We start from the raw sequence: 15,174 nt of genomic DNA, 5'->3' as shown, positions 1-15,174 counted from the left end.
TTGGCTGCTGCTTGTGTTCCAGGCTGTAGCACCTAAGGCTTGCTGGGTTGCACAGCCCTTAAAGCAAGGCTGGTGGGATCTGGGAGGTCTTAAGTCAGTGGCTGTTGAAGATTTTGAGAAGGTGGGCAGGTTCACACCCAAGATTCGAGACTGTGATCAAGAGTTTTGATTAGGGACAACCCTTATTCTGTTTTATGTAAGAAGAGACAGTGAGATGACTCTTTTATCTCTCTTGTGTGTGGGGTTTTTTTTCCTTTTTAAACGGGGACTTCAGTATGTTTTTCTTGGCTAAGAGTTAGCATCCTGAAGTTTCCTGTGGTGGTGGCTCTTTTTAACATTATCAACTCTGTTTCCTGAAATAGTAATGGAATGTAACTCAATTGTAAATATGCGAATAATTTTCATATGGGACTGCTTAGCTGATACTGCAATCTGTAGATTTCATATTTTCATTTGATTTTCAAAGCTTCCTACTGTTGTACCTTATACTAATATTTACATTTTTGTTTCAGAGTTGCTACAGAAATTTACAATAAAACTGAAATTTAACCAGTATGGAGCTGGCTCATAGTTTGTTACTGAACGAGGAAGCATTAGCTCAAATCACAGAAGCAAAGAGACCAGTCTTTATATTTGAATGGTTGAGATTTTTGGATAAAGTGCTGGTAGCTGCTAACAAGGTAATATTTTTTCCCCTTATTTCTAAAACACTTGTGTTCACTTCATGCTAGAGAAACATCACAGTTAATGGCCAGTTGATAACTGTGTGATTTCAGATTCAGCCTGAAGAGCTTCTATATTAGTTTGTAGCTTTTTAGTGTTTAATTGTAAACAGTCAGTATGAGACTATCATGTAACAGTTTGGTTGGAGATCTTAATTGTCTTAAATATTTGGAAGGCAAAACTTTCCATCCTAGAGTAGGGGTTCTTGATGCTAAAGTGGCTTAAAAGATGTTCAAGACAGGTATTACTGTATTTCTAGTAAGCATTTAAGAAAAAAAAAATTAAGTAGGGCAACAGCTAATTCTGAGCATCTAGCATCTGTCTCTGCTATTATTGAATGTATCTCAAATCTCTTTGAGACAAGCCATTTGCTGAATTACTTACAAGTGGGAGTGGTATAAGATTTACTTAAAGCTCTTGTAGGTTTTTCTGGGTGTTGGAGGCAAGGCACAGGATTAAATGACTTTTTTATTTTTGGTCCATTAACAGACAGATGTCAAAGAAAAACAGAAGAAGCTTGTAGAACAGCTAACAGGACTCATCAGCAGTTCCCCTGGGCCACCTACGCGAAAACTACTAGCAAAAAATCTTGCTGCTCTCTACAGCATCGGAGACACATTTACTGTTTTTCAGACACTTGACAAGTGTAATGACATCATCAAGAGCAAAGATGATACTGCAGCCTACCTGCCCACAAAACTGTATGTTTAACGTTCTTGAGGAAAGGGGAATGATTTTTGAGCAAAGTGGTCCTAGATATTACAGGAGAATCTGCCTGTACATGTGCCCCTTATATTTACTTGTAGTTTGCATGCTTATTTGGAGCTCACATATACTTGATACAGCAGAGGAAAGAGCAGGAGTGAGATTGTGGAGGGCAGGACTCAAAGGCAATGCATACATGGCTCCCTGAATGTGAGATGCTTTACTCTGGTCAAGGGACTGTCTTATGTTTTTTCACATGCTTGTGTCATGGAGAGGGTAACAGTTGATGAAGAAATTCTACCAGTGGGATTATTGCTGATTGTGCTCAGGTGCCCCATTTAAGATGGAACCTGCAGATTGCCAAATGAGCATTATCTATGCCCAGAGAATTGTAACCAAATATTCAAGTTTTTTTCCCCATCAAATATTGCCTGTTTGTATTGCCCTACTGTGATATATACTGCACAAGAATCTCAAACAGAGTCTGTATATGTGGATGTGTGTGTACATGTATGTGTGATCCACTTTGTCTTTACGTGTAGGAGCAGTCTCACTGGTGGGCATTTCGTTAATGCTACAAACAGCTTCCACGGAAACTGGTTTTAGTACTTTCCCACATGTGCTGTTTGATATGTTCACAGTGTCTAGTGAAGCCCAATTTGGGCTTGCCTTCAGACGTTTTCATAACAATAGGATTTAACAAAATCAGGAATAGTCACAGTTTGGGCAGATACTGTCCTCCTTTTATTTGAAGTTGCTGCAACTTTATGAGGAACTTGTATGGGAGGGGGTTTGTACTATAACATGCTTTGGAACTTCAGAAGGGTTTTTACTAGATGAGTTTAAAATACATGCCCATTAATGGGTAGGTTCTAATGAATTTGTAACAAATAGCTTTGCTAAAAAGTTGTTCACCCAAGAATTTGAAGTTTTCAAAAAAAGCCTTGTTCCTTTCTGATGAGAAAGTACATGTTGTTAGGAGTTGCTTCTGTGATGGTCTGATGGTCCTGTAGAAATTTGTGTATGTAACTGTAGTATGGTGTTACGTAAAACGTTCCTAATCTCAAATGGCAAGGAAAGGAAAATATGTATACAACTGTTTATGAATCCAGTGATTTTTTTACAGTGTCCATAACTTTTCCTGTGTTATGCAATAATTTATACATCTTAAGCTCTTAGGCTTCAAAACAAAAAATACTATTCAGTATCTACAAAAAAATGTATCAGGGCATATTAAAAGGTAGGTGTTATTTTCTTTACAGCTTTGCAGGTGTGTGGAAAAGAGAGTTTATTGAAACACACAGTGCCCTAATTGTGTTGAGATTTCAGCACAGATTTCTCCAGAATTTCTCACTCTTTGCATGGATCCTGTAATAGTACTCATGCAAATACATTTTGTGTTCTTAGAAGCTATTAACTTTTTTTGTGAACAAAAAACATGATTTAAATGCACAGTGTTAAACAGCCAGTATAAAGAGTGGATAATAAATAGATTTTTATTCATCAGTGATTTTTAAAACATATATTTCTGTTTAAGTATTTGTCTTCATTTATATGATACAGAAAAAGAGTACACTGATTATTGCCTTTTCCATAGGGCTGCTGTGGCATGTGTTGGAGCCTTTTATGAAAAAATGGGCAGAATGCTGGGTAGTTCTTTTCCAGAAACAGTGAATAATCTTTTAAAGTCGCTGAAAAGTGCAGAGGTAAGTTTCAGATTATTTTATATAAGTGATCTTGATTCCATTTAAACTGAAACCTGCTTCCTCCAAAAGTGCTTGCCAAAATGCCTGGATTGTTTGCTTTCTAAGTAGAAAAATTCAAATCACTTCCGTAATTACTATCAAGTTAAACATGTGCATGTATTATTACTGCAGAGTTTAGAATCTTGCCATATGAATATTATAATAGTTGCTTCATAGTGGTATCAATAATTAAAATTGTAAAATGGTTGTATGTACCATTTCTAACTACTGTGGTTAGGATGTGTACCATGAATAAACATTCAGTTGTTTAAAAATAACAAATAGGAAAGTTTTGCCACAAAGATGTTACTCTGCATGTGAGCAGGATGCATTGTGCCTTGAAGAGAGGGTGTGCATCATAATATTGAGAGAATAAAGAGAATGTGTCCTGGGCCATCAGTGGGTCTGGTTTGGTGCAAATGGTTCTGTTGGGATTTTGTTTGTTTTTCTTCAGCTTTTGTACCTGTGTGGTTTTTTTGTGTGTCTGGTTGTGTTTGGTGGTGGTTGTTTGGGTTTTTTTGTCTGTTTTTTTGTGCCCTCCAGTTTAAGTTCCTGTCTGTGTGCAGGTATCATAGGAAACTGTTGACTACCTGGGCTTCCCGTTCTCTCATATCAAGTATTTTTTTCTTTTTTCCTGAGGCTGCAGCACATAAATGGTGGGGCAGGACAGAAGCATCTTGTCTAGGGCAAATTTGTTGGGTTGCCTGGGCTCATCTTAATTTATATGACAACTGAGGCAGTTTTAGTAAAGCTGTTTATAGTGCCTACTGCTATTTAAAACCAGGTAGGTATTGGTTGTATATGACGTTAGTGAACTATATTATGTTTCCAGAAACATTCCTACACACAAACAGGAAAATCCAGAATTATGCACCTGGTTCTTGATATGACTACTGTGTCCACATTTTTGCATGAATGTTTTTTTTGTGTGTGCAGTCTCAGGGCCGCAGTGAAATTCTGATGAGTTTACAGAAAGTCCTAAATGGTCTTGGAGGAGCAGCAGCTTCTTGTCACCGTGACATTTACAAGAATGCCCGATCTCTTTTGACGGACAGATCTATGGCTGTACGATGCGCAGTGGCTAAGGTGGGTGTGTTTCTCAGCATTTCTAGAAATTCTTCTGCTGTGACTGTGAAGTACCTGCAGTTGGACTGTGACCGGTTGTTTATGATGGGAAATTTGATGATTACTTGAGCAAGGTAAGTCCTTAGTAGTTTACACTCAAAGCTCACACTTGTGTCTTATTTCTTGTAGAAGAAGGCACTGAAATGTTGTCTTCCCCACTTTGTAAACAAATATGAGATAGAATATATTACCTGTTAGCATCAGTGGGAGAGGTTTTTGGTAACACAGTTCTTGTGTTGTGCTTTCCTCTTTTAATTTGTATTTATGTGTTAACTTATTTCATGATTCTTCAGATTGTTTACTTGGGTAAGTTATTGGGTAAATGAGGTGGGGGGGAATAACTCTTTAAATATTTATATTAAAATATTTGATGAATAAACCTGGCAACTACGCTGATACTTATATAAAAGGTAGGAATGGTCTCCACTGGTGCTCAGCAAGTCTTTATTTTCCTACAGTGTCTGCTGGAATTACAAAATGAAGCAGTGTTTATGTGGACAGCTGAACTAGAGAATGTTGCAACGCTGTGCTTTAAAGCTCTGGAAAACTCAAACTATGGTGTGAGAGTTGCAGTGTCAAAGCTTTTGGGGACGGTCATGGCTACAGCACTGATACCAAAACAAGCAACAGGTACAGCCCTTCTGGATTCCATTTCCAGATGGACAATCTGCACGGTACATTGTTATTCCAGTAGATGGAAGCTTGTAGTTGGATTGTTTGGTTATATAAACTGTAACCTAAAAAGAGTGAAGAGTACAGATTCCCTGTCATAGTCATGCGAAGAAATAGAGAACAAACTATCAAAATTGCCTTAGTCATGAAAACAAGCTGTTATCTGAAATGTTAGGTAGATTTTTGCAAGACAACTTTAAATTAATATGTCTGGTTTCAGGATCATTTCTTGTATTGGTTGGAATTTGGATTAAATGATTATTTTTTCTTTTTGCAAAAGTGATGCGACAGAATGTGAAGAGAGCCACACTTGAGGAGGTCTTGGAGCTCATGGCCACTGGCTTTCTACGAGGAGGATCTGGTTTCCTAAAGAGTGGTGGAGAGATGCTAAAAGTAGGAGGATCTGTCAACAGGGAAGTGCGAGTCGGTGTTACCCAGGTTTGTGATAAGCTGTCTTTTTTTTTTAAATAGCACACTGTTTATACGTAACTGTAACTCTTTTAGTAGAAAATATACACGCTTATGTTCTTCATTTGTTTATAAGTTAACTTACAAATCTGGTTTGACTCACTTATTTTGTGAGATATATATGTGATGTTATTTACATAAGCTACGTTCTTTTATTATTGATGTGCAGTAACAATAGTTTAGGTGCTAAGAAAAGCTTATTGATCAGTGGGATTAGCTCACAAAAATATTAAAATCTTATATATATAAGACTTTAGCTCCCTATTTAAGTTTTATTTCTTTTTAGAGGATACACTTTTCTCCTTTTGCAGCCCAGATTTGTTAAACTATTCCTCCTCTACATATGTCTGTCTTGAGTAGTATCTGAATGTGGAAGCTCCGCTTGTCTGATAGAGAAAGGTGACATCATCTCTTCAAATGCAGGCATTCTCACTCTGACAGATACTTCAATATGCTGCAGTAACTTGTCAGAATCTGTATTTTTTGATCATAGGGTATTTTGTGAAACCCTTTTTTTTTTTTCAACCTGTCAGCTGAACTTGGCAAAAATGCCTGTTCTTCATTGTGAATTAGAACTCATGTTGTTGCTGTTACTGACATTATGTTCTTAAAATTCTTAGAAACAGACAAATTTAGAGCAATAAACGGAGTGTTCTTGCAGTCATCCAAAGAGTATTTTGTGCTTCACAGTATACGTAGCAGTATGGGAGCTACTCTTGACACTGGAAACAGTTTTGTGTCAACAAGAAAGACCTGGCTAATGGATTGATTCATCCTGCTAACCCTCATTAGGGTTGCTTATTACTAATTGGTATTGCTACTGTACTGTATTATGCATAACTGTAGCCTTTAGTCTTCTGTGACTGAATGTAGTATTTTGTTTCTGTTTTAATTGGGTCTGTCTGTAACTTCTGAATTTGCAGGCCTACGTTGTCTTTGTTACAACGTTAGGAGGTCAGTGGTTGGAACGCAATTTTGCTACGTTTTTGTCGCATGTGCTTGATCTGGTCTCCCATCCTCGTGCAACTCAGACCCATGTGGAAGCAGTTTACTCTCGAAGATGCGTGTCCTTTATCCTAAGAGCAACCGTGGGCAGCTTACTCGGGGAGAAAGCACAGATTGCAGCTGCCAAAGATGTGTGTCAAGCCATTGGTAAACAAATGAAGGCAGTGGGTGAGAACCATTTTTCTTTATTTGAGACTGGTTTAAAGTTACTGTTGTTTTACTGGGCTAATTTTTTTTAGCTTTCTTCTACTGCAAGGAGTAATTTTGTTGTTATAAATAAAATATAATTCAACTACTTTCTGCTTGAAGTATGATATCCAAAATGTAAGTTCTACTTGACAAGTGATTTTTGTAATACTGTCTTGTTATCCTGTGATGGCTTTTGACATTGCATTTGCTTAGAATGGAAGTGGGGAAACAAATGTGCATCTGCAATCTGTCTTGGGATAGGTTCTACTGAAAGTCATATGGAGTTCTTTACTGCCAGTGTTAAAGATCCTGTAGGTCAGGATCTTGTACGTCCTTGTGTATCCCCCACTAATATCCACACTGATATCCAGTTAGATTTTATAGGTGACAAATAAAGATTTAGTCTGAAGACTGGAACTGGAGAAGATAAACATGGCCCCTTTGCAGAACGTTGCAGAATATGTCATCACTATGAGGACGGACACAACTCTAGCATTTGTTTCTTATGAATTAATTCAAGCTAGAGATTGAGAAAGTAAATTGGAATTGCACAACAATGTATTTACCAAACATCTGTTTCTTCTCCTTTTCTACTGCCTTCTAATTTGAGTTTAAAATAATATTTAACATATAGAAATGGAATTGATTCTGAAATTTTTGCAGATTCTTCTCATAACTGTTTTTTGATAGTGTAAGTATGTTTTGATAGGGTATGCATGGAACCTTAAAAGGGTTCTGATCACAATAAGTATTACTTCAGGAAAGCGCATATATTGGAAATGCTACTTCTGAGGTGAAACAGTTGTAGAAATTCTTCCTGCCACCTTGCAGAAGGTTCAGGAAATACCATTATATATTTGGATGATGGAAAGAACTTGTTTCATTTTTTTGAGCATTTCTGATGAATTTGATGATAAATTGGAAGGGTTTTAATTTGGTAGTGGTTGCTTTACTTCATATAGTGGGGGTTGTTTTCTAAATTTGTACTGTAGTAGACATAGAAACATCAAGCTGATACCAAAATCTCTTTTATTTGAAGTCATAGTTGCAGCTTCTGGGATATCGGATAGGAGAAGGAACATACAATGGGATCTATGAACTTAATTAACTTAATTGCATGACTTTAAGATGATTAAAGGTTGTGGTTAATTATTTACTGAAGTTCTGGGGTTTTTTTTGGTTTTTTTTTTTTTTTCCTTTTACAATTGTATTCCAAATATACATGCATGCAAACTTATATGCAGAAGCCAGATATCTAAAGTTTGTATTTTTATTTATTGTGTATACATAAATACAATACACACAGGCTGCATTTGTGTAGACTTACTTTTGCTTTATTGTACTATTAATCCTACCTCTTAGTGTGCTGCCATCCACAGTAACTGCTGGGATTCTGTTTTTGATGGTCTTTGGATGATTGTGTTTGGTTGATAGTAGTAAAACTATTTTTCTTCAGAATTGAGTGTTTGGTCACTATGACGCAACTTGTTTTGTTTTAATATAGAGTTGATGTCAAAACTGTCCCTTTCTGTCTTGCATATATTTAGGTGTGATTCAAGTGGTAGTTAAGCAAGATACTTTTGTTTTCTGCAGAAGCGGTAGTGAATGATGCTAACAGTGAAAACAAATCAGGAACTGCTGATGTATCTGCAAGCCAGCATGTAATGGTGTGTGCCCTGCAGGAACTGGGTAGTTTGGTTCAGAGTCTGAATGCCACTGCATCTCCTCTTATTCAAGAACCCTCTATTGGTATGCAAATAAATTTAAATAGATTAAATGAGACATTTGAGCAATTAATATGAAATATAATTAAATCTAGTTAAATAATAAATTAATATGTAAGAAATAAATTGGTGAAGCTGCCACTCCCTGAAGTATTCCAGGTAATTAAGTTTGTCCAGCTCATTGTGTTTAGTACCCTAGCTTTAGTTCACACATGACAAAATATTAAGCAACTGTTTTGATCTAAGTATGCCTGAAGCTCTTTTTTGGGGTGAATAAAATTGTAAAGTTTTGATTTTTAGCCTTGATTTGCTTCTGATTATGGTTTTATAGGAAATACATTGTTTTGCTATATGAGCTCTGAAATATTCATTCCTGGAAAGCTGTATTGCCTTCAGATGCCAAATTTTTGTGGGGAGGTTAGGGGGGTTCGGTCAAGATGAAGCTGTGGATAGTCCCATTTTAAAAAGCTTGTTGTTTGGCTTAAGTTGACTTGGGTTTATGTGCGATTTTCTTCTTAACACATGAATCCAGCTGCAGTTTTCATTTTTTTTTTTTTTTCCAGTTTGTGGATGCCTCTGTTTTTTTCCAGCCAACTCCTTTAAACATTTCATTATGTAGATTGTTGTCTTGATGCATATGACATTCTTCTCATAGTGACTTTTGCCCAACTGTGTAGTGGGGAAGACTGTACTAATATTTATTCCTTATGGCTGCTATGCCCTATAAGAACAGGGAGGACTGTATCTCAGTGGTATTTCTCCTAGCTGCTATGGAATAAACAGATGAAAGTTGTTCACTAGCTACAGAGAAAGCAAGAGATAAGGCGGCAGTGGGAGCTTTGAAGTAGGAGTTTGCAAAGTTAAGAGGTCTGGACAAAGGAAGGTGTTGGTGTGGAGACAGATTGGACTGAAGAGCTCACAGTTAGGAAGTGGGATTAGCTGGGCATGAAGGTTTGGAAAGGGTAGAAGGATGATAACTTGGTGCAGGGGAGACAGCATTGTGTCAAAAGTGGAGGACAGCAGTCAGTGACATCTATAGTATGTGCTTGTCTACAATGTGAGACAAAACCAAAAATCAGTCTTGCTGTATTATTGGCAGTCTATGTAAAAGATGAGCAGACTGTAGGAATAATCTCATCCAGTGCCTGTTCCCTTATATAGGGTTACTGCCTCTTTCCAGTTGTAGTGGAAGTAGTGGAAGTCAGTGCTATAGCTCTGGCAGCTCCAGCTTTACTGGTAAAACCTGCTGTGGGGCAACCTAACGTTAATACTTCTGTCTTTCCTTAAAGAGAAAGTCAAAGTCATAATATTCAGGTACTTTAGTTCTGACTTTCTTCACTTTTATGTTGCCTGTCTAATATTGGTTCACTTTGGTTGTCTATATATATATATATATGTATGTATATAAAGGCACATCATAACTTTAAGACTGTAAATTCTCTTTTCTGTAGGTCTGTTGGAGACAGTAACTTCGGTTCTTCTTCATCCCAGCATGGCTGCTCGACTTGCTGCCGCATGGTGCCTGCGGTGTGTAGCTGTGGCATTGCCTTTTCAGTTGACTCCATTTTTAGACAGATGTGCAGAAAGACTCAACAATCTAAAGACCTCCCCTGAAGCTGTTAGTGGCTACAGTTTTGCAATGGCTGCTTTGTTGGGTGGTGTGCATCAGTGTCCTTTAGGTATTCCTCACGCCAAAGGAAAGGTGAGATAATGAGTGTTTCATCTGTAAGTGTACTAAAAAGATACCTTTTTATCTAGAAGTAATAGCTTTGCAAAATGTATGTCATGGTTAATGAGTTAAAGCATTATTGAAATTGAACTTATGCCTAATAAGAAAGCAATGGCCAGCGAGTGTGTTTGTAGTATTTCAGTTGCAATACTTACCAGCTTTTTCAGCCTGTCCTTCAAATTTTCACTCTTGTTTGGCACATTATTTAATAATTACTGAAGAGAATGTTACTGTCTGTATTGTCGTATGCACAACACTAATCATCTGCATTAAAGGTAATCTGCATTCGTTCTTTATAGTAGGTCAGTTTAAATGATTTGAAAGCATCTTTACATATAGTCTGTAAGGGTGGCTGTGTAGCAGTAGCTTGCAGTGGCTTAATTTTTATTTTTTGAATCCACTGTTTTTTGTCATTGGTGCAGATGGTGGTGAGTATTGCTGAGGATCTGTTACGAACTGCTGTGCAAAATAGCAGACTCTCCTTGCAACGAACTCAAGCTGGATGGCTTCTACTTGGAGCACTTATGACTTTAGGTTTGTAAAAACAGCTGCTTTTGTTTTAGTGCTTGTCCAACATTTCTGATTATTCACTGTGGCAAATGGTCTCTACATATAATGAGTCCAGTATCTAGCACAAGAGTATTTATACCAAGGGAAACAGAGTGTTAGTGCATTTATGTTAGCAGTGTTGTTTGTGCTGGAGAGAACTGAAATATTTGTTTTTATTTAAGCTGAACGATAGTAGAAGGTGGTGTAAAAAAAAAAAAACTGCTCTGTTTTTAAAAACTCACCCTTTAGTCACTCTATGAAAAAGGTAAAATTGCCCACAGCCTGCCTGCCTTAATACTATGGTGTAGAAGAACTAGGCTGTAAATAAAATATAATGAGCATTCAAGCAAGTTGCATGTGTGCCTCTGGGTAGGCAGCAGTACTGATGAGAAATGTTACCAGTTTAAAAACCATTCAGTTATCTTTTAAAAAAGCCAGCCTCATGTTTGTATCTGCCATCACAGAAATATAAGAAGCTGTATTTTGAGAGGTGATAAGTATACTCTTGAATATTGCAGCAATAATGTCTGATGTGTTTGGGGTTTTTTATACTGGAAAATATGATAAGGTTTTGATGTATTCTGCAGTATTTTGATCTCAGAAAATAAAATCTTGTATTTCATTTTGCTTCTCTAAATTGTCCCTTTTTTGCCAGCTTATTGTCATGTTTTTCCAACAATGTAGCACTATTTTGATTGACGTCCAGTATATTTTTAATGAACTTGCACTGGATCTTCTGGAGCTTTTTCTGAAGTTTTTAAATTTGGCTGTTAAGCTAGTTACATAATCAATAACTGTCAGTTATCTTTCTAGTAGTTTTATGAACAAGTTAGGATAGGCTAAAGAGTTTGCCTTCAAAACAGTAATATAAAAAAACCCAGAAGTCAGAATAAAACGATAATAAAAAGACAATTGGCAGTGGTTACATATTACTTGACAATGTATAGAATTGCCTACTTCGTATTTTTAGTACTGATACCAACAAACAGACTTACCTATACTATTTATTTGCCACACTTTCAACCTAGAAATGAGAATGAACTTCCTTTGTTTTCGTTATTCAAGTAGGGAGAAAAGGAAGAAAAGTTGAAGTAAGATGAAAAATAGCTTAAAGAGCAAAAGCCTTAATGGTGTATTTTTCACATTTAGTTAAATACAAGTTTTTATAATACTGTCAATTATTTTTTTGCATAGGTCCTTCTGTTGTTCGGTATCATCTGCCTAAGATGTTACTGCTATGGCGAAATGTGTTTCCACGTTCTCTGAAGGAGCTAGAAGCAGAGAAGGCGAGAGGGGATTCTTTTACCTGGCAAGTAACACTGGAAGGTCGGGCTGGAGCTCTGTGTGGTAAGAATTTCAAACTTTGAGATTACAGGTGTGCAGTAAACCAAAACATGATCCCAAGTATAGATAAGACTCTTGTAACTTTCCTGCTTTCTTTGAAAAATAATAAAATTTGTCAAATTTTCATCAATTTTCATCTGGTTTTGGCATATAACATCTCACACAGTCTTTGAATAAATACTTTTAATTCCATTTTTTTTATATTCTCTTAGGGTCTGTATCTTGCTTATGCTTTATATTCATTAGTGTCAATAAAATTTTAATTTAAACTACTTTGTTACTAGCTATGAGAAGTTTTGTTGCTCACTGTCCTGAGCTCCTTACTGAGGACGTGATCAGGAAATTGATGACACCCATAGAATGTGCCATGACAATGATGTCGCAGTAAGTAGGCGGTTCATGCGCTTTATTCACTTTTTGTCTTTTCCCACAGCTAAAATACTAGAACAAATTTGTTTTAATTCATATTCTGAGCCAGTACTGTGCTGTCGCTGCTTTTCCATGTTGAAAAAAACTTTTAATGAGCATAGTGTTTATGGTCGTTAGCTTTGTAAAAAATATATATTGCATAACCTGTGATGAAGGGCCTACTGTAGTAACTTTTGTTAACTGTATTGTGGATTTCCAATTCAGTGAGCTTTTGAATTAATGGTTCGCTATTATTGTGCAAGAAGTGAAAAACCTAAGATACTGGATACTAGATGTTAATCAAGGAATTCTTCTTGTAGGAAATGTAATAATGAAAAGACTTTAAACATTTTAAGAATAAAAGATAAAACACAGTTCTGGGTTAACTTTTGTGGTTTGTTTTTTTCATCCCCTCCACGTCCCCCGATTAAAGGTAGAAGTTTCTTCCAAGAAAGCATATGTCTCCAATTTACAGCAGTGTGTGATTAAAAAAAATAGTTTGCTCAATAGAACTACCTCTGAAAATGCATTGATACCTAGGTGTAATGCTGCTCAGAGGAATTATCTGAACACTGTTTTCTTGTCTTGGCTAGAGACATATCTTGTGAAAATAAATCTGAAAATACTCTTTCTGGTAACTGCAATGTTTCTGTCTGTCTGTTTTTATCTTTTGCTTCTATAGCATTCCATCAGTAATTAAAGCCCATGGAGCTCACCTCAAAGCTAGTGCAGCTATGGTCCGTTTAAGACTTTATGATATATTGGCTTTATTACCTCCAAAGACATATGAAGGTGTGTACATTTTAAACAGTTTTTATTTAAGTAAAAATTCTACTTACTCCTTTGGATAAGTCTTTGGTGCTTGCCTTTGAAGCAGATAAAAGATGCAAAATAGAAAACTAGCGATCTTCAAGAGTCTTGTACTATGTACCCTATTTTTCTCTATCATCTTGACAGTATAACTGAAGAGTGTGAATATTGCAAAATGTTAGAGTAACACTTAAGAGTTTAAAAGTTACAGTCTTGTTTATAGGATTGAGACGTGTGGAGATCATGTTCTGAAATCCAATTTAGGTTTTTTATGTCATTGTTACTTAAAAGGTAGAAAGGTAGTGAGCATTGTTTCTTAGTATATTCAAAGGGCAGATGGGAGAGTGAAGATTTAGATTTGGTTTCCAGTTTGGTGTGTGTTTGGTTTTTTGTTTTGTTTGTTTGTTTTAAAACTTGATTTGATCTATTAGACAGATTTATGCTATAGTTATTAAATTGCCAGGCATTGTCACATGATCTGACACATTTGCTTTTTGGGGTTTCATTTGTCTTTTGCTAATTCATTAAATTTACATGATCATGTGGATGAGCAAATTTTTGCAAAATCTGGATTGTCATCCTGGAAAGGATGGCCTAATCTGTTTTTAGTATGTTTAGTATGTTGATTTGGGAACTGGGAGCCCAAGGTTCTGTTTGAAGCTTTGCTCGCAGCTCAAGTCTTGTTAGGTTTACTTTATCTGTTTGCTACCTGTAAAATCGAAGTAATGATACTGCTTTGATTTGTAGCTTCTGATGTCTAGCTGAAATGTCTTGGATAAGAAGGAGCAATGATTCATCTTAATGTCCATCCTTTTAGGATCATTTAATGCGCTTCTTCGAGAGCTAGTAGCAGAATTCACGTTGACGGACAACTCTGCTAATACAACCACATCACTCCTAAGGTCTCTTTGTCATTATGATGATAGTGTTCTTCTTGGCTCTTGGCTGCAGGAAACGGATCATAAGTCAATTGAAGACCAGGTAATAACCTGAGAACAATAATGAATTTTCTGTACTCTGTGTGATGTTTGTGTATGGGAAGCCTTCTAAAACTGAAGCTTCACACCTTGTCTTTAGTCTTATTTCTGAGGTTTTTTAGGTGTAAGTCCTTCCATCTGCAGTGTACTGTTTTGACCAAGAGCTGTATACAGCTGAGATATGAGTAGTGTTATGCAATATGTAGGATTGTGATTAGTGAACCAATTTCTTTAAAACAAAACATCTCTCCTGATCTTCCTAGTCTAGCAGTTATTCTCTTATATAATTTTTTGGAACAGGAGAAATATAAGTTCCACCTAATATGTTTTATAATGAAACTGCTGTCAAAATATCAGTATTGCAAACGGTATTGTAACACACAAGATTTAACTGGTTTTATAGGTGTAGTATAAAATATTGACACATTTTTTTTGGCATTATAAGGAGTTTCCCACACTTCTAAAAAAAAAAAAAGTGAGTCTTTGAAACATAGGAATTAAAAGTTTTAAAAAAGAAGGCAAGCATTGCTGTGGGATCTCTCTTAATCAAATTTTTCATGTCAACTAGTGATGTTTATTGGGTTATAATTTTTCATATGGCCCTTGAGGAAGTAATGTAGCATAGGAAACAATTTCTTAAATGGCTTAGGAAATTATCTGGTAATAGCCTTCTCTTTGATTTCCTAATTTGTGATGACTAGGAAGATATTTCAGGACTGAATGACATGGAGAAAAAAAATATTTGTCCTTCTGGGTATACCCACCAACTCTCTTTATAATTCTGTCAACTCTGTCTTCATAATTCTGCTCTGATTTTTGATTTTTCAGTGAACTGTATTCCCTAGGCAAGTAACTGTTCTGAGTATTTGCTGAACTGTGCCTTCATAAACTTTGCAACTTGGCTTCTCTGAAGTTTCTTGATATAAGAAGGGGGAGCTGAAAATGTCTATTCTGCCACATAATGGCAAGGTTTTTCGAAGGGCAGCTGTTTTGATTGAGCA

The 15,174-nt window shown here is 36.3% G+C and overlaps 1 protein-coding gene across 2 annotated transcripts in view; it reads left to right on the top strand.

Annotated features, from left to right (window-relative positions):
• The window catches only part of HEATR5B (HEAT repeat containing 5B), a 58,192-nt gene that overhangs the window by 2,310 nt on the left and 40,708 nt on the right, over positions 1 to 15,174 (top strand). For both annotated transcript variants that reach the window (XM_080340775.1, XM_080340776.1), the window contains exons 2-15: positions 513 to 680; positions 1,213 to 1,424; positions 3,026 to 3,134; positions 4,110 to 4,259; positions 4,757 to 4,928; positions 5,251 to 5,408; positions 6,362 to 6,611; positions 8,226 to 8,381; positions 9,808 to 10,058; positions 10,508 to 10,619; positions 11,829 to 11,981; positions 12,263 to 12,362; positions 13,069 to 13,178; positions 14,014 to 14,177. In XM_080340775.1, coding sequence (XP_080196901.1) covers positions 555 to 680; positions 1,213 to 1,424; positions 3,026 to 3,134; positions 4,110 to 4,259; positions 4,757 to 4,928; positions 5,251 to 5,408; positions 6,362 to 6,611; positions 8,226 to 8,381; positions 9,808 to 10,058; positions 10,508 to 10,619; positions 11,829 to 11,981; positions 12,263 to 12,362; positions 13,069 to 13,178; positions 14,014 to 14,177 — 2,223 coding nt within the window. In that variant the 5' untranslated portion in view covers positions 513 to 554. The remainder of the gene's footprint in view (positions 1 to 512; positions 681 to 1,212; positions 1,425 to 3,025; positions 3,135 to 4,109; positions 4,260 to 4,756; positions 4,929 to 5,250; positions 5,409 to 6,361; positions 6,612 to 8,225; positions 8,382 to 9,807; positions 10,059 to 10,507; positions 10,620 to 11,828; positions 11,982 to 12,262; positions 12,363 to 13,068; positions 13,179 to 14,013; positions 14,178 to 15,174) is intronic.

The sequence above is a fragment of the Nesoenas mayeri genome (genome assembly GCF_963082525.1).
Source record: "Nesoenas mayeri genome assembly, chromosome: 3".
Taxonomy (NCBI): Eukaryota; Metazoa; Chordata; class Aves; order Columbiformes; family Columbidae; genus Nesoenas; species Nesoenas mayeri.
Note: the sequence above shows the minus strand (reverse complement) of the source record. Positions and strands in the feature narration are given on the sequence as shown.